The sequence below is a fragment of the Dryobates pubescens genome, chromosome 15 (genome assembly GCF_014839835.1).
Source record: "Dryobates pubescens isolate bDryPub1 chromosome 15, bDryPub1.pri, whole genome shotgun sequence".
Classification (NCBI taxonomy): domain Eukaryota; kingdom Metazoa; phylum Chordata; class Aves; order Piciformes; family Picidae; genus Dryobates; species Dryobates pubescens.
In genome coordinates, this window is record NC_071626.1 from 4,014,585 (window position 1) to 4,034,347 (window position 19,763).

Here is a 19,763-nt window from a genome sequence, read left to right on the forward strand (position 1 = left end):
CTATCCCTGCCCAGCTCCTGGAGGTGCAGTTTTACAGCCACAGTTCTGGCCCCACAATCTGGGATGAGCAGCCAAGTCTCTTTTGATTGACGACTCCCCTTCTGCTGATGCTGCCAGCTAGAAGTGCTCCCCAGCTTTTTAACCTTGCATACAGGATACAAACATCTGATCAAATGGCACCAGTAAAGATGACAAGACTTTCATTCCCTAAGTATTAGGTACAGGTATGTATATTTTTTGAAAAAAAGAAAAAGGAGAGAAAAGAGAGGGGAGAAAAGAGAGGGGAGAAAAGAGAGGGGAGAAAAGAGAGGGGAGAAAAGAGAGGGGAGAAAAGAGAGGGGAGAAAAGAGAGGGGAGAAAAGAGAGGGGAGAAAAGAGAGGGGAGAAAAGAGAGGGGAGAAAAGAGAGGGGAGAAAAGAGAGGGGAGAAAAGAGAGGGGAGAAAAGAGAGGGGAGAAAAGAGAGGGGAGAAAAGAGAGGGGAGAAAAGAGAGGGGAGAAAAGAGAGGGGAGAAAAGAGAGGGGAGAAAAGAGAGGGGAGAAAAGAGAGGGGAGAAAAGAGAGGGGAGAAAAGAGAGGGGAGAAAAGAGAGGGGAGAAAAGAGGGGAGAAAAGAGAGGGGAGAAAAGAGAGGGGAGAAAAGAGAGGGGAGAAAAGAGAGGGGAGAAAAGAGAGGGGAGAAAAGAGAGGGGAGAAAAGAGAGGGGAGAAAAGAGAGAAAAGCTAAAAGAAGAAAAATAAAGGCAAAAAAAGAAAGAGGAAAAAGAAAAGAGAAGAAGAAAAAAGAGTAAAAAGAATAAAGAGAAAATAAAAAATAAAACAAAAGAAAGAGAAAAAATATTTAAAAAGGGAGAGAAACAAATAAAAAAAAAAAAAAGAAAAAATAAAATGAAAGAAAGTCATAAAAGAGACAAAATTAAAAAGGGAGAAAGGAAGAAAACACAAAAGAGAAAAGAAAGAGAGAAAAGAGGGATCTTTATGCATAGTACCCCAAACCCAAGTACAAGTTTTTTCCAGCAGCTCCAAAGTTTGAAAGTTAGAAATTAACATTCAGCTGTTCAGCTTTTCAAGAAGAATAATTTTTTTGACAGTAGAAACTACCTTTTCTTTTCCATTTTTCACACAATGCAGAGCTTTAGCTCACAAGGCTGAGTGTGAAAAACAATAAATTAATAAAGAACAGCTGTCCCCATCTCAGAAGAACATCTGTCCTCTGCTCGCTGTAGTATTTATGGCTTTGGTTTGGATCATTAATACCAAAGATAGAAGCAGCTTCCTCAATTCCATATGCTGAAGCAGCATGTAGGTATGATCCACATCCCACGACTTCAGTTCTAAAATGCTAGAGCTTCCATAATGTTCTTCAGAAAAAAAGTAAAATTGGTATGTTTCAGGCAGAAATTACTTTGATTTTTCATAGTGCCTTTATCAGTTCACTCAGCCATTAAATACACAATACTCAAGGGACTTACAGATGAAAGTTTGCTGAAATTTACAGTTCAAGATAGAGCCCTTGGTGGCATTAAGATCTATCTGAACTGAAGACAACTGTCAGTGACTTCTATGTCATGCAATAAAAATAGATATGGTTAAGCATTTTTCTTCTGATGTCAAAGTGAAGGTCTTCAGAGTTCAGTCCGCTTTCCATATTCAAAGTAAGAAGCACCTAAAAATATGAACCTTAGAGCATGTTGTTTGGATTTTACATACTAGTATTTAAAATGGCTGGCTGTCCATCCTCACAGCATACACTGCTTTACTGAACAGAAAAAAAAGGGGGGGGGGGAAAAACCTTAGCAACAATAAAGTCTTATAAATAACAATAGAAGGAAATATTCTACACAATCACACTTTTTAATGCACTGCTTCTTAAATCTGTTAGCAAAGAGTTCTGTTATTTCAGCACTCATTTCAACCACTGATAAAACCCATTCCTTAAATCCTTTAAATACCTTTAAATCCTTCCAAAGCAGAGAACAAGGCAGGAAAACAAACAGGAAACTAATTAAAAAGGAATCCTGCTGTGGTTAAAATTTCAAAATCTGAAGGTGGGTCTTGTGAGACAAAGGTACTGGTTGACAGCAGCTGAACATGAGCCAGCAGTGTGCCCAGGTGGCCAAGAAGGCCAGTGGCATCCTGGCCTGCATCGGAAATAGTGTGGCCAGCAGGAACAGGGAGGTCATTTTGCCCTATACTCAGCACTGCTTAGGCCACACCTTGAGTCCTGTGTACAGTTCTGGGCTCCTCAATTTAAGAAGGATATTGAAGCACTTGAATGTGTCCAGAGAAGGGCAACGAGGCTGGGGAGAGGTTTGGAGCACAGCCCTGTGAGGAGAGGCTGAGGGAACTGAGGTTGCTTAGCCTGGAGAAGAGGAGGCTCAGGGGAGACCTTCTTGCTCTCTACAACTACCTCAAAGGAGGTTGTATCCAGGTGGGGGTTGGTCTCTTCTTCCAGGCAACCAACACCAGAACAAGAGGGCACAGTCTCAGGCTGTGCCAGGGGAGGTTCAGGCTCAAGGTGAGGAGAAAATTCTTCACAGGAAGAGTAATTGGCCATTGGGATGTGCTGCCCAGGGAGGTGGCGGAGTCACCGTCCCTGGAGGTGTTCAAGAGGGGATTGGACAGGGCACCTGAAGCCATGGTTTAGTTAGTCATGAGGTGTTGGGTGACAGGTTGGACTTGATGACCTCAGAGGTCTTTTCCAACCTTACTGATTCTATGATTCTATGACTTTTGGCTCCTTCAAACTTCCAGTGTCATCACAGCCAACCTAGAACATCCCCGTACCTTGATTTTCTTACCTGTAAAAGGGAACACATGATTTTAAGGCAGATGGCTTCATAGTGCACTGAAAATACAGATGCACTAATGCCTGTGAAGTATTTGGGAAATATCATTGAGTTGAAGTTTTTATTCCAGAAAGCAGAAAAATTATTTCCCTGTTTTCCTATAAACTTGCCTTGGCAAATTCTGTCTCTTTATTCCACTTTTCCTCTGTTGTAGGTAAAAGAGCTCCGGTACTAACTCTATTTAAATTACTATCTCCTGCATATGGAATGAATTATTATGCCTTGCAAAATAATGTTAAAAGGCAGAATCCCAACAAATTCATAGAACCATGGAACTGTTGAGGTTGGAACAGACCTTTGAGACCATCAAATCCAACCACCCGCCTAGAGCTCAGTCCCACAACTACTACTAAACTATGTCCCAGACCACCACATCCATGCATCTGTTAAAAACCTCTGGGGATGGTGACTCCACCACCTCCCCAAGCAGCCTGTTCCAATGCTTGATAATCCTTTCTGTGGAAACTTTTTTTCCTAATATCCAACCTGAACTTCCCTTGGCACAACTTGAAGCTGGTAGCTTGAGGTAGCTTTACTTCAAACTTACTACTCAGTCATCACAATGACCTTACATTTAAGTTATCATAGAATGGTTTTGGGTTGGAAGGGACCTTAAAGATCATCTAGTCCCCACCCCAGGCCATGGGCCTTCCACACATTCCACTGGTCCAGGTTGCTCAAGGTCTCATCCAACCTGGCCTTGAACACCTCCATGGAGAGGGCATCCACAACCTCCCTGAGCAACCTGTTCCAGTGTCTCACCAGTCTCTGTACAGAATTTCTAAGATCCAGTCTAAACCTACCCTCGTCAAGCTTCAATCTGTTCCCTGTTGTCCTATCACTACAAGCCCTTGTAAAAAGTCTCTCCCGAGCTCTCCTGTTGGCCCCCTTCCGCTACTACAAGGCCGCTCTAAGGTCTCCCCACAGAGCCTTCTCTTCTCCAGGCTGAAGAGCTCCAGCTCCCTCAACCTGTCCCCATAGCAGAGGTGCTCCAGCCCTCTGATCATCGTTGTGGCCTCCTCTGGACCTGTTCCAACAGTTTGATGTCTTTTGTGTGCTGGGGGCACCAGAACTGGACTCAGTATTGGCATCTTCTGTTTTATAAAAGAACAAAAGAATAAAATAGTAGAATCCCTCAGACCATGGGACCAAAGAATCCAGCAAGGCTTTCAAAATAAACTCTGGATTCAGTGCCTCTGGGAAAGCACTTCTGCTGCCAGCCTCTGTGAATATTTTTCCAGCTCCCTGAGATCTTAAAGGATTCTCTTCCCTCCAACACAACCCACTGGGGTGCCTTCCATACAGGTGGCCATGACTGGGTTTGTCCTACCGGAAAGCTTATTCTGACTCATTAACAAATTTTTTTCTCCCAGAGGCAGACACAGCCTGGAGCTTTCCCCAGACCCCTAAGGAGGCAACCACCCTCCACCTCCAGAAATGACAGAACTCTTCCATCTTGGGATGCACCACAGGTTCAGCTCTGCGGGGAGTGTGTGCGTCAGCATCAGGGTGATGCCTGACCCAGCTCTGCTTCTGCCAGGAGCAGCGTGGGCAGCAGTGCTCCCAACCCTCCCTTGCCCACCTGCTGCGGGGGAGGGTGCTTGGGGCAGGGTGCAGGGCTCCGACCACCATGGCAAGAGGTCTTACAGACCACGATGGCTGAAAGCATCATATGCCACTGGCTGGAGCAATAAATAGGAACAGCCTTGGGGCTAGCAGTCTGGGCTGTGCTTGCAGCTAGTACCTAAAAGTTCCACTGCTGCCTGGAGAATTACAAATCCCCAAAACCTGACATTTGAATTGGTGCAAATTGGTGCATTTTAATGAACTTAGCTATGCTTCCTTTTAACCACCACAGCTTTTCCTCACAAATATATCCTTTCCCCATGCAGGATTTCAGGGGTGAATGACGAGCTCAATCCCTTCAATGGGACAACTCCTATTGATTTTGGTTCCAAAGCCCTTAGAAATTAAATCATACAGGTGAAGCCTATTTTAAAAGTTTAGGCAACCTTAAGAGCAACCTCAGCTATTTTAAACTACAATAATTTGATCATATTTATCTACAGATTTTGCAGGCTCAGAATTCAACAACCACAGGTAAAGATGACTCAGATGAGTCAGTCCTTTCTGGGTTTTTCGCCCCCTACTTTTCTCTGGAAAACAAATAATCTCATAACCTTCCGAATTACCCTGTTGGCTGTTGTGATTTATCCAACCAGGTATCACAGACTTTTAAAGCTGGACAACCAACTAGAGAGTTGAATGACCAGAACTGCTCCAGTGGGGAACCTAAATTGGTTAAACCCATTGTTTATATCAGGGTTTTCCCCTCTTAGGTCACCAAACAGTCTGCTAGGGAACTGTGAATGAAGGTAGATGCTGGCCTTGAGACAAAACCACCCACATTAAGTAAATTGAAATCAGTGTTTCCTCTAGGAAACAAAGTGTTGTATTACCTACAAGCAGATTTGATTACAGTTCAGAGATTTGTTTAAACCCATTTAGGAGATCAAAGGAAGAAAAGATTTAAATTGACATGCTCATTGTTTTAACAAACACTGGTTGATATCTGATGCAAAGATCAACATGCTTGATGACTCCCATGTAAAAGTTTAGTGAAAACAAGCCACAGTAAAGATGGAAATATCAGCTGTCAGCATTTTCTCAACAGATCTTCACATTTTAAATTGAGAATAAAAACAGTCTTATCCTAACATTTCTGAAATACAATCAAGTTCATGAAAACAATGAAATTCATTCAATGTATTCAGCTTGCAATACCATGTTGCCCTCTTCAAGGCCACAAAAAATCCTCAGCCATCTCATTGTCAAAAACACACCTAAAACCCTTCCCAAACATCACAGCATCAAGGACATCTTTAGGCATGTCTTTCTGCTATAGCATCCAAAACCCATGCAGATTCATACAGCAGCATGCAAACAGCCTAGCAAAGAAAGGGGAAAGACAAAGAATATCCTTCAAGCAATTCCAATAATTCCTCTAGATCATTCTGTTTATGAGAAGTATTCTAGCTGGGAAGCTGGACTGGTATCAGCTCAGAAGTTGTTGTTGACCTAAGTCAGAGGAACCTGCAAACTGCAAGGATGAAGTTACTAGGTTAAACAAATAAATAAATATATAAACGGAGCAGAAGCTTTATGTTAAGAATCACTTGGATCTCCTTCATTTTCCAGAAACAATTATTTTTCCTTTAATTTCAAAGGAGCTTTGGGGGAAAAGGACTGAAGGAAATGTAATTCATTTTAGCAGAACATATATTGGAAAAAAATACTAAAAAAAAGGAAAAATCTGTTTTGGGGCTAGAATGGTTGAAGAATTCCCTGATTAACCTCTTAATGGGGTGAGTCCGATTTAGTGAGAATGATCACCAGAGGGAGTCATTGACTTTCCCATTGAAGTCAAAGAGAATTTTACATACACCAGGAGAGCAGAATTTGGGGGTAGAGCTGAGAAAGACTCCAAACAGATTGGAGTTCAGGGACTAACAGAAAAAAGCCTATTTGATGGATTCCAGCTGAATCCATTTTCCCCTTTGGAGTCCCAAAGGATGACTGCTGCGTTCCATGGTGAAAGTCAGAGAGAAGGCACTGAAGTCATTCATTCAGTGAGTACACACTCCCACCAAAAAAAATAATAAAATCCCAGCACTTAATTGTTTTTAAAGTGGTTTGGAGTGGTGTAAGAACTACCTGCTCACTTTTTTTCTTTGGGTATGCAATATATCACAGTCCTTGTGAAAAAGCAATTAACAGCCCAAAGAAAATCTCCAGGTGCCATGTATGAGAGTGTGTCATATCTCTTGGGACTATCAAGAGTTCAAACAGGCAAAGAAAAGAGTGAAATGTAGATAGGAAGAATTGCCAGCATGGTTTTTTTAGGTTGTTTTGGGTTGGTTTTTTTCCTTCAGTGTTAGTGACTAAAAGTGGAAGTGAGAATAGGGATTTGTGAACCAAGTGATAAAAGGAACTAAGTAGATGAACCAGTTTGCTCAGCTGTGAGCAAGTGTGCATTGCATGCTCAAACACCTAAATTTCATGACCTTCAAAGAAATATTTTCATGTTAAGAACTGGGCTTTTCCTTGCTGGATTTCAGCTCAATCTTTTCTTTGCCACAAAAGTCCAGCAGACACTGGCTTGAAAACAAGCTCATTCACTAGGCAACTTTCCCCTTGATTCTGTGCAATGAGATTATACAGTAGAAAATTAGAAGATTTAAAACAAGGCAGGGAAACAGCCCCACCCAAACAAATGTAATTTCACTTCTCTAGAAATGTCCTCTCAACAAATGGAATTCAATTTGTTTCTGTGTTCCCAGGTAACGGCAGCACCTTGCTTGGCTTGTTTATTTAATTACTTCTTCTTGTTCATGCAATTAGCTGAGAGACTGCAGCCTTTTGTTCATTATGTTAACCATAACATAGTTATTTGCATAGCTGTTTCCATTTTGAGGTTGAATTTTGGATGGGAGCTCTATTCTGGGCTGTGGCAGCAGAGAACCACTGGGAAGCATCCTGCAGCAACCTGCTCCTTTGTGGAGTGAGTCGCTCCAGGAACCGCACTGGCTGCCCATCTGCCTCTGATGGCAAATCAAAGCCCTGTTCCCAACATGCTCTGTAAAGCACTGCATGGCTTAAGACTAGTCTGGTTTTCTGTGTATGTACCAGCAAAAAACCAGCTGAGTTCATCCTAAAGTATTTTCACCAACAGGCTGTTCAAGCTTTACTTTCCTGCCCTTTAGAATGGTACAAGACAGCACTGACCAACATATGCCATGTCAAAAATTTTAGAGATGGAGGCTACTTAAGGTGGTTTGTTTTTCTTTTTTCCCCATGAACAGTTTGCTTTACCATCCATTTAAAGCTAGTGTTGTTGTGATGCTCAAATGAGCTGTTGCTCGGCTAAATCTTTTTTTAAACACTCAGGCTGCATCCGCAGATCACAACGTTTAGTAGAATGCTGAGACCCTCCGTTAACAAATGCTATCAATCACCACTCCCCAAGTCCTCCAAGTTTCTTGTAAGTGAAGTGTTATCAGCTTATTTTTATTTAGGTTTCTCAGAAACCGAGGAACCTGCACCTTCCTGCAGCAACAAGAGGCAGATTCAGTGCCAGTGGGAGCCTGCATGCTCTGCTGCGCAGGAGGCACCTTCATCTTAGCCTGCAGGCATCTAAACACCCCCAAAAACTCTGCCTCTCAGGAGAAGCTGCACATCAGCTTCTACTATTTGAAATACAGAGAACTGGAACAGACAGCTTGGAAAAACTGTCCATCTTGGTAGTTCAGAATTCAGCCTTCATATATGACCTATGGTTGGGATTAGTTCTACACCCAATTGCAGCAAGGTGAAGCTTTTTAATATCACGGTATTAACCCTACCTGTGCCATCTGCCTCTCCAGCTTGGACCGGGGAATATCATCAAAATAGTTTTCATTTCTTCTTCTTCTTGCATCACCCTGCATGATAATGTGGGGAACGTCCAGGGAGCCACCAGTAGTGAAAGTGCTTTGGCTAAGTGATGGAGACAACTGAGGAGGAGTGTGGTTACCACTGGGTTCCTGGACAGAGAGAAGAAAAATTCAGCATAAGAAGAACAGTATAGCTTCAAACCACACATTTAAAATTGGGTTTGAATTATTCATACTTAAAAGAAAAATAAAGGGATAATTCCTGGAGTACAAGTTACTGTGGAAGAACTTTTGAGATTTGCTACCTAAAGTGCAGAGAGTCCATGTGGAAGGAAAAACAATTCACTGTTTACATGAACCAGTGGCAAATTCCCTCTCTTTATGTAATATACACTCCCTTCTAGGACTGCTAGAGACAAAACAGTGAATTACTTCTTGTCAGGGCCCAAATGAAGTCGTGATTTAGGACTTGCTATTTGTCAGCTGAAATACATTTTCACCACTTCTGTGCAGCCACTCTGAGCAGCAAAAGGGATCTGAACTCTAGCAACATCTCTTGCTGGAAAAACAGAAATGCATGAATGTTTACACAACATAGACTCTTTGCTTGCAGCGTTTACAGGTCTTGCAGACCATCCCTTTAAACTTGGAAGTACTTGAAGTAACATTTCCTAGAAGGCATGAAAGCAGCAGAGCACAAATATTTTACCAGGCTTTTCTTGTCATCTGTGCTGGACTGTGACCTTGTATCAGTCAGTGTGCAAATACAACAGTGAATTGATACATAGACCTCATCTAACCAACAGCTAAAGGTGGCCTCTTCACCAAGAGCTGCCACCACACAGTCCACAGCCACCCACTGTGTTTATATTTGGAAACAGCTTTTCCCATCAATATTAGGGCTGGACTCGATGATCTCAGAGGTCTTTTCCAACCAAAACAATTCTATTACATCACTTTTTTAAGCATCAGTTACAGACATTAATGCCCAGCTCCATCATTCAACACTGCCTTGAAGATTGCAATCGGCAGGAGCAGAGAGCTACGGTGTGCTGACCAGCCAGTCTCCACTCCAGTGCAGGTTGGAAAACACTGTCACAGCAACTGGATGGGAAACACGCTGCTCTCTCATGATATAGGTTACTGGGCTCATTTGTCTGACACTAGAGATTTCTCTGACAATAACTTACCTGGAAGCAAAATGTACTCAGTAGTGTGCTTTCACACTGCAGACCTTATCTAGATTACCTATTGCTGTAAGACTTTATTTCAATAACAAGAAGAAAGGGCCTGAAGATGTTAGAGGAAGCAAAGACCCGTTCTGGTGTATATAGTGTGCAAAACTTTTTTTACTTAAAGGAAGAATGAAAGTGGGTATTTCATGCATGATTACACTGAAGTAAATCTAACTCTGAAAAACATCAAGGTGCAAGAATGCTGTGAGAAACAAGACCTGGGTAAGAAATCAGAAAGCACTAATCTCCTCCAAATAGAGAGGAAAGTTGCAATTCTCCCTATGCATTCAAGTCACAGTAACATCTGATGTTAGCATTTGACATGTTCATTGCAACCACAGTAACAGATCAGTATTTTCCATGTCAGCTGACCAAACCCAGGGATATATAGTTGTTTACCAATTTTAATTAAATGGGATTATTTTTTTCTTTTTATTTTAGAATTCTCTAGATTTCCTACAATCCAAGACAAGCACTTGACATTTCCTAGGGCAAAGAAAGGAGTGTTTTCCTCTTAGGAATAGTTGGGCTTTTTCTCCCTCCTTCACAAAAATCCACCTACATTTGGCCCAGTTACAAGCTTCTGAAAAGCTATGGTCTGCACATGCTCAGAAGGATTGGTGAAGCAGAGGCTCTAAATCTACCCTTCACAGACCCAACTCTAGATGGTGCACATACCTCTGCCCCGAAAATAACTGAGGGGCACCAAGCAAGATCCCTTCTAATGACTGCTACCTGTTGTTCCAGCCAGGCAGGTTACTTCTCTCTGCTCCACATGATGATTGACTCACTCTCAATAGACTGACACAGGCATCAGTGCTCCTAAGCTACAGATGTTGGTGCAATGGACATACAGATTCCAGCTCCTATTGAACTTTCAATATTTTATCAAACTGCATATAGGAATCTACTGGAGAGAGTCCAACAGAGAGCTATGATTGAGGAACTTGAACATCTCTCCTATGAAGACAGACTGAGACACCTGGGGCTGTTAGTCTTGAGAAGTCTGAGAGGGAACCTTATTAATGTCTATAAATAACTGAGGGGTGGGTGTCAGGATGAAGGTGCCAGGCTCTTTTTGGTGTTGTACAGCGATGAGAAGGAGTAATGGGTACAAGCTGGAACACAGAAAATTCCACATCAGCACAAGGAGAAAATTCTTTATGGTGAGGGTGACAGAGCACTGAAAGAGGCTGCTCAGAGAGGTTGTGCAGTCTCCTTTGGACACTTTCAAAACACCCCTGGGTGCATTCCTGTGTGACCTGCCCTAGGTGATCCTGTTTTGGCAGGGGAGTTGGACCAGATGATCTCCAGAGATGCCTTCCAACCCCTAACTAAAGAGAAAATTCCCTCAAGAGATCTGTATCAGACGATTGCTGGCAGGGAAATACAGAGGACAAATACAAAGTCAAAAAACAAAAGAGTTAGGGTGCTGCTGGATTATAGAACAGTATGTAATTGTATGATTTGATGCTATTTTCTCAAAGTCATCCTTCACAGCACAGATGGGTCCTCAACTGTGCAGTGTTGTCATACGCTCAGCACTGTGTTATCATTAGTTATTGTGCAGCCAGTATTTTAATCTCACCTCATTTTGTGGCCCCAAACCTCTTCCCTTACCACTATTCAAATCCTACTCTGAAGGTAGGATAATTAATATTGTCATTTTCATGACAGTACTGAGTGCTTTACAAATGTCAGTCAATTTATTTTCACCACACCCTGTGACTGCTGGCATTTAAATTGCCATGTTTGCATGGGGGGACCTGAGACACACAGACAAAGGTTAAAAACCAGCAGTCACTCTGGATGCCCAGTTACAATATCCATTACCTGATTCTCCAAGTGCTTGTATCCAAAACTCCACTTCTATGGATTTAACTCGCAGTGCTGTGTGCTCAGCAGTTGTATAAATCAAGACTCCAGACTCCAGTCAAATATGCAGGATGTCAGTAACACACCATTAGTGACTGTTTATGAGGCAATTACCTAAATATCTTACCAAGCATTACCCACAAGGGCTTTGTGACAAAAGCAGGTGTAAATCTGTATTTTCATTGCTACACCTATTCCTTTAGCCACTGGTCTCTCTTCCATTCTTCTTTCTTTTCTCTTCCTCCCTGCATACCAAACTTTCTCATCTCCTTAACAAATCTGCAGACCAGGCATGGATGGCCATGCAGGTGCTATCATGCCCTCAGTACCATGCTACTGATAGTCACCAGGTATTCACACCATGTTTCCACCCTGTTGTGAACATGTCCTGCAGGGATGCCTGATTGTATATGTCACTATCAAAACCTGCTTCTTCCTCAACTCTGTCATGTAAAGCTGGAACTACACAGGTCAAGGCTGAAAAGGAGCTTAAAAGATTCCTTCTCAGGCTGCCTAGGTGCATCTCATGCCCCACAGATGTTTGCCTAACCAGTTCCTAAAACTAGAAGTTGTCTCTAGTGAATTAATACTTGTGCTAACCAAGACCTGTGCTGCTATTGTGCTACTTCTCCAAATTTTCTGCCTAAATTCTTGTTCCTTCAGTTTAAATTCCAGCCTTCAGCAGTGACCAGGTGAGGATGGGGTTCCCATGAGTAACATGGAAACGGATGTTGTGATTAAAGCACTCAAGGAAGAAAAGCATGACTTCATAGGTAACCTGAGAGCCAGCATTTTCTTTGAAATCAAAAGACCTTTTCCTTAGTACATGGTTATTGTAGGAATCACATATTTTATGGATATTTTGGATGTTTGTTGCTTTTTCCTCAAAATTTAACCACCTTTGTTTTTTCCCCTTTGAAATATTTAAAAACCTCACACAACAAAATTTAAAGCCCACAATTCCTTAGCCATGCTTAGGTTGACTGTGGGGCTTTTAAAAGACACTCTTTAAACCACAAACTATCTTTTCTATTTAGCAAGAACAACCTGATCTAGTGGAAGGTGTTCCTGCCCAAGGCAGGGAGGTTGGAACAAGATGGTCTTTAAGGTCTCTTCCAACCCAAACAATTCCATGATTCTAAATGAATCAATCTTCCAGTAGCAGCACACAGTTTACTTAAACCAATTTTCAAGCTAAAAAATTATTGCCAACTACAGATGAAATACTACATTCTTCTTTTGAGTGAAATGGCATACTAGCAGTTGATAGGAAATAAAACCTTAATTCTCTGTGAACACTCCAATATTACAAGGTGATGAATGACATTTAGCACTTGCCTGCATCAGTAGCTTTAGCTGAGGAGCACTGGACTATTTTTTATCACTTTGACTACAGATGGAGGTCATCCAGTTTTCTCCTCACTATTAACTGAGAAGATACAGCCCTAACCAGTAATGTGGGCTGTGGAAGCTTTCCCACCTGCTGAAGAAGAACTAATTCCCCAGTCCCCAGCACTGAAAGGTGTTGAGCAAAAATATGCAACTTCCAAATGACTCCTCTTTCCTGAGAGTGTTTTAACACCTGCCATGAATCAGGAATTATTCACATAATACATACAAACTAAAATATAAGATATCCACACCTTTCTGCAATGTGCCTTAGAGCAGGATATTGGAGGCTTGTGAGACCTTTTTCTACATGGCATTAGGAATAACCTGATTTTGGTGGGGGGGAATCCAAAATATCTATATGTGGCATTTGAGAACAAGCAAAGTGAAAACAGGCTAGTCACAGAAATTGTATGGAAAAATAAGCCCTCATTCTGTCTTTCTCAATTTCTCTTTACACCAGGAAATTTAACTTGGAAGCACTGAACACTCTGTGACATTTGGAAATTGAGTCCCAAATGAGATTCCAGTTAGAAATTCAGCCCCATGAAAATAAGATCCAATCAGATGCAAAAGGTGTGACCTAAAATATTAAAAGTGCTGCTATGAAAACCCTTGGAGAGAACACTAGTCAAAAAGGACAGCAAGGAAGCAAAAGGTCCAGGAAACCAAGTGAAGGTGTACTGGGAGGAGAATAAATCTGTTTAAGTGTGGAAAAGCCCCAGGTACACTGCAAAGAGGGAATACAAATGGAAGTTAAAAACACAATGAAACTTCTGCTACACAGAAACATCTTAGTGGCATCTGTATCTCAATTTCAAGAGTCTCCTTTTAAAGAAAACATAAATCACATGTCTGAAAAGTAAGTGCAAGCATCTGAAAACATGAAAGCAGTAACTCTCCCCCCACCCCAGTACTGACTGGCTCAGGAGGCATTTCTGAGGGAAAATGCAGGTGTGAAGCTTGTACACACCTAGTCCTGAGCTTGTTTCTTGAGCAAAGGAGATAAGCTGGTACTTCTGAGAGATCACTTATCTCATCCTAAGGTAGACATCTGAAACAGGTCAGATGAATCACCCTGTAAAAATGGCAATTTATCTCTGCTGGCTGTATGGGGAGGTGTGACTGAGCAGGTCAGCCCAAGAGAGCCTACACCTTAAAACTTCTGAAGTGAGGTAAGTTGAACACCACTCAAAGCAGCCGCTGTTCTCATGTGAATGTTACAAAACCTTTTGCTGACTTTCTGGGAAATGCAAACAAATCTTCACGAGGACTCACCCTGAGGGTTATTGACCGAGGTGGTTTCTGAGGAGGATCTTCGTGAAGCCTGTCTCCCAAAGACGCCAGAACACGCTTCCGGTGGCCAATCAAGCTAATTTTTAAGACCTGAAACAATAATAATATTTTAAAAACTTTATTAAAAAGAACATACTGCAACCCTTAAACGAAGATCCATTCAGAGTGAAGCCATTTTCTCTTCAAACCTTTCAACAATTTAGTCTACTACAAAGCCTAAAGAGAGAGAGGTGTGAGCTAATCAGCAGAGATAATGACAGCCAAGATAAGAGAAAAACCCCTCTAAATTGAAGAAATGAGGAAGCTACAGATGTGGAGATATGATAAAAAAATAGGCTCAAAAATGGGTAAAGAGGAAAGGAAAATGAAACAGCAGGAGAAGGCAACAGAGCGGTAGTGAAAACAAGGGAGTGGGAGGAGGATATTGGAGAAGGAGATGTAGAGGTGCAGGCAAACAGTGAGTGGTGGGGATTAAAGGGATTCAGGGGATGGGTGAGGAATAGAGTGAGGAACAGCCAGTGAATGCCAAGAGAAGGCAAGAAGGGAGAAAAGGCACTGCACAATGCATAAATGTTCTCACATTTACATGTATTCACCATGCCTTTCACGGCCATCTCCGAATGACACGTACCGTTTACATTACCCTGTAGAACCACCCTTGCATAAGAAACACAGGACTGACTTTGTCCTGCTGCTTTCATCCGATGCAATGACAAAAATTGCTGTTGCATGCCAATGCGACCATCAGTGGATAGGTACAAATATCTTGTGCTTGTCTAAACTCCCAAGAAGGCTGCCAAAAAGGTGTTCCAAATTTACCGCAGCTGCTCCCTGCTTGTATCTCTCTCCATGTCCCTGCCACATAGAAACCCACCATTGCTTTTAAGGAAAACTCAGAGGGCAGGATCATTGACACTTATGAATTAGTGGGGGAAAACCAAAAATTACAATTCCGTTTTGATGCTATTCCTTAATGGCTACAATAGCATCAAAGTGTCAAGCAGTCCCCACTGTAGAAGCAAGCCTCTGCTCCACAAACAGCAGTGTCCTCATGTAACTCTTCCAGACTGTATGTATGGTTTCATACACCAGAGCTGCTTCCATTCCCTTCCAGAAGACAGTTACTTCCCACTATATTTAGGACCACCGTGTGTCAACACCCTTCATCAAGAGGAATTTCTTACTCAACCTAGAAAAAGTAATAGTCCCCAAAAAAACTTGAAAATGCCTCCTCCTAAAGTGAAAAACTACCTCAGTTTATGCAGCACCAAGAGCTACTGTTCATGAGAACAAACAGACAAAACCCAAACCCCAGCAACTCCCCTATGACATCTCTTAGATCCAGTATCTCAGGACATGGTACAGTAGCAACATGTCATCATTACTCTCCTGGATGAACCCCTGTGGTGCTATCTGATACTGTTGAACATCAAGAACATCTTGGTGACCTGCATCTACAAAGTGCTGGGCTATGGCATGAAACAGATTGAGGTCTTCCTCTGAGGGACATCTTTAGAGGGTTGTTGCAGACCCTGCAGCTCAACAGCAGACCCAGGCTGCAGAGTCCCACAAACCTGCTAGATGCTCTCCTATTTGTCTAAATCTGGAGAAGGATGAGTGAAGCTGAGAGTGCAGCACACACGAGAACGCCAGAGGCATGCGGGAGACTTAGTTATGCATTCAGTTACCATTGAATGTTAAACAGAAGGGTGCACAGTTTAGCTCCCCATTTAACCAGATGAAACACCTGAATGAGATACAGCTGCTTTAAGCATTACTCAGGTAATGCACTTCAGTGAACTTGATTCTTTCATAATCCTTCCCCATCATCAAGAGCATTTATCCAGAGATTTTTTAAGTCAAGCTAGAAGGTCCTTGTTTCAAGGACCTTTCAGCACTATGATTGCCTTATTAGCTGTGTCAAACCACACAAGGAAATTCTCTTCCACTTCATAGAGCTGTTGAACAACAGGAAAGAAAAAGGACATGAGTCTTGAGGGACTGTGTACATAAGAGATCAACAGATGGGTCTAAATGGTTATACTATTTCATAGACCGTGCTCAATACAAAAGCAATAGAGAGCTTTAAGCACTGTAAGTGATGCTAAGTTTATTCCACATTTTGTTTTTCCACTAAAATGCTGGTAACCCCAAATTTGAAGTAGTAGGGATTTAAAGAAACATCTAGCCATCAACCAACAGGCAGCTGTCTCATCTGGACCACATCCTCTGTTAACTGAAGACAGCTGGGATTGGACTCCCCAGTAATTTGTTTGTTTGGTTTTTTGAATACAGATAACTAATAAATATAGATACATAGGATTGTTTTGGTTGAAAGAGACCTCTAAGATCATTATTCCAACCACCAGCCTAACACCACCATGGCTATTAAACCATGCCCCGAAGTGCCATGACCACAAGTTTCTTGAACACCTCCAGGGACAGGGAATCCACCACCTCCCTGAGCAACCTACATAAAATGCTGGTTTCTGATACACTTGTATATTTGAGTTGTGAGAGTTCAACTAACATCCTGAAACTCTGAAAACTTGTTCTGTGATGGTTATCCTTGACAGTACTTACCAAAAATGTCAGGCATCACAAATACAGGTCAGCAGTGTGCAAGGGTAAAGTTGCCTAAAGCAGTATCTTAGAAATACCTTAACACTGTGTACCGGATAACCATTAAAAGTCCTGCACTTAGCCTGCAAGTTAGCTCCCCATGAGTACCTTCTATATTGCAGTTAGCAGTGAGCACAGTAATGCTGAACTATATGGACAGACAACACAATGAACCTAAGTGTTCTACAGTGAAGCATTTTGTCAGATGGATTGTAGCCTGCTTAATAGATGACAATGAAATGAGCTTTGCAGTGTGGCTGCAGGAATCAGATACAACATGTCATGAAGCTGCTCAGAGCAGCTGAAAGCCCTCCACAGCCTGTTACTCAAAAAAACCCCAACATGTACATGACATTCCTTTCTCCACGCTGAGAGTAGGATACCTGAGATAAAAACAACGTGACCCCACCTCATATATTTGCTTTTATTTGATGTTGTAATACAACTAAAAGAGAACAGGGCATGTAATTTGTCTAAAGGAATGATACATGCACACAAATGTAAGCCTATTTTTCAACCTCCCTATTCTCCAATGATTAGCATACCAAATAAAATTCCACTAGGAAATGTAAGGAAACCACAAATGCAACCAATGTAACACTTTGCATTCAGATTTCTGGCTCAGCTGACAGACTTTTAAAACCAAACACACACATGCAGCCCAATAAATCCCTGATGACTGTGAATGTGCAGATGCTGGAATGAACAAGTTATTCCATTGCATTATTTCTGCAACACTCCTCTGCCTGATTTTTCTTCTAACTGAAGAGTATGATCCAATACAGGATTTCCTTCCCCCCCTCCCCCAAAACAGAAGTAGTAGAAGGAATATTAAGATTATTGAAATTCAAAACATAAATTCCCTTTCTTTTGGAATAATCTGAAAAGCTGTTGTATGAGCTAAAATTAGTACCATAATAGTGGAAGCAGCCTGGACTAAACATTTAGTTTGTAGTAAACATTAGACACTAGAAAGTAACAACAAAGTGATCAGAATAGTACTAGTGATTCTCTGGTAGGGGCATCAGATGCTTCAGAATTTAAGAAGAAAAAGTGGTAAACACAAGCTAGCAAGGTGTGGTCTTCCTATTTCTGCAAGTAAACAGCTCAAAATGTTAGCTAATTCAGTATGATTAACCACTGTACTGCTGGTGATAAAGGAAAAAATTCCAGTGAGGGTGCAGAGACACTGGAACAGGTTGCCCAGGAAGGTTGTGGATACCTCCTTCCTGAAGTTTTCAAGGTCAGTTTGGATGAGTACTTGAATAGCCTGGTCTAGTGGAAGGCATCCCTGTCCATGACAGCGGGGTTGGAACTAGATGATCTTTAAGGTCCCTTCCAACTCAAACCATTCTATAGTTCTGTGAATTGACCAAGATGATATGGTGCAATAACCAGCATATTTCAAAAGATAAATATGCCTGGGTCAGCTGTGATATTAAATGCCTGGTAGCTTACCAATACCAGACAATTATCTCTACTCCAAATCATATTAAAGTTCTGTTGCACTTTTCATGTTGGTTTACATCATATTCTTTCTCATCCTGACTGCAGCTGATTCCTTCCAACCCTAAATTATCACAAACCTTTGCCAGCAAAGCACAGGCACATGAAAACAGAGAGGCCCCACTGCTAGATGCAAGGTTTCATCCAGTTTCTACAACTGCAGTGGAAGCTATTGTTTATTTATGTCTATGAAGAGGCTTGTAAAAAAACTTATGATTTCACATTATGATATGAAATATGCACCACTATCCCTCTGAATTAATTAGCCAACTGGAAACAGATGCCAGTTGTCTTGGAGATAGCATTTCACAAAGACAGACGGCTGCCTAGTAAGTCCCATTTCTGTGTTATCATGACAAACTGATGTTTGTTTTGTCTCCCCTACTTCATAAAATGCATCAGGTTGGAAAGGATCCTTGAAGGTCATCCTGTCCAACCATCCTGCAGTGACTAGGGAGATCTTTTAACTAGATCAGGTTGCTCAGGGCCTCATCAAGTTCGATCTTAAGTGTCTCCAGGGATGGGGCTTCCACCACCTCTCTGAGCAACTTGTTCCTATGTTCCACCACCCTCATTGTAAAGAACTTCCTTCTAATGTCCAAATCATCATCAAATAAATAATTCAGTTGCAAGCCTCCAGTTTAATGGTACTGAGACAACCAAAGCCAAGAATATTCAGCAAGTAAAGGCAATTTTAACTCCCAGGTTGTTATGCTCCTCTGAGCTGTGCTGCTGCAAATCCCATGCTGCCAGAGCAGTGCTGTTACCATGCTGTTCAGCAGCTGCCCTCCCAGGTGAGATTCAGGTGGATGGGGGATTATTATATTTTGCAGCATTTCTCAGGGCAGCCTTTGGTACTAATGAGGCTGATGGGAGTTTTGTCTTGACTTTGCCAGACTATAAATTTTTGACACAAAACTGTTTTCCAAGTTCTCATTAGCTTAAGAATTAAGTCTGAAATATCAAGAGCTAGTACTTTGGTCTCCACTACAGACAGAAAAGAAGATTAATTTGCAGTTTTGTGCTGGTAACTGATAATCCCTCCTATTACAGTGAAAAACATTATTAATTTTCCATTACTAAAAAGCAGAATAATACACTGAAACAACACCTGGCCAGTTTACCTCTTGAGGATGTATCTCAGGCTATGTGCTGAATGTTTTTTTGTTTTGTTTTTTTAAACAAAAGTTAAATCCATGTCCTTTAAACAAAATAAAAATCATAATGATTTTGCCAGCCTCCAGTGCAATGACAAACACTATATATGTGGGTTTTTTTCACATGAGGCTCAAAACCCCCTTCCAGTATCTGAAGGGGGCTACAAGAAAGCAGGGGAGGGGCTTTCTAGGGTGTCAGGGAGTGATAGGACTAGGGGGAATGGAACAAAAATAGAAATGGGTAGATTCAGATTGGATGTTAGGAAGAAGTTCTTCCCCATGAAGGTGGTGAGACACAGGAACAGGTTGCTCAGGGAGGTGGTGGAAGCCTCATCCCTGGATGCTTTCAAGGTCAGGCTGGATGTGGCTGTGAGCAACCTGCTGTAGTGTGAGGTGTCCCTGCCCA

The 19,763-nt window shown here is 41.8% G+C and overlaps 1 protein-coding gene across 19 annotated transcripts in view; it reads right to left on the bottom strand.

The window, feature by feature from the left end:
- Positions 1-19,763, bottom strand: part of ANKS1B (ankyrin repeat and sterile alpha motif domain containing 1B) — a 414,109-nt gene that overhangs the window by 39,036 nt on the left and 355,310 nt on the right. For all 19 annotated transcript variants that reach the window (XM_054167872.1, XM_054167864.1, XM_054167871.1 and 16 more), the window contains 2 exons: positions 14,055-14,162; positions 8,248-8,427 (listed from right to left, as the gene is read on the bottom strand). In XM_054167872.1, coding sequence (XP_054023847.1) covers positions 8,248-8,427; positions 14,055-14,162 — 288 coding nt within the window. The remainder of the gene's footprint in view (positions 1-8,247; positions 8,428-14,054; positions 14,163-19,763) is intronic.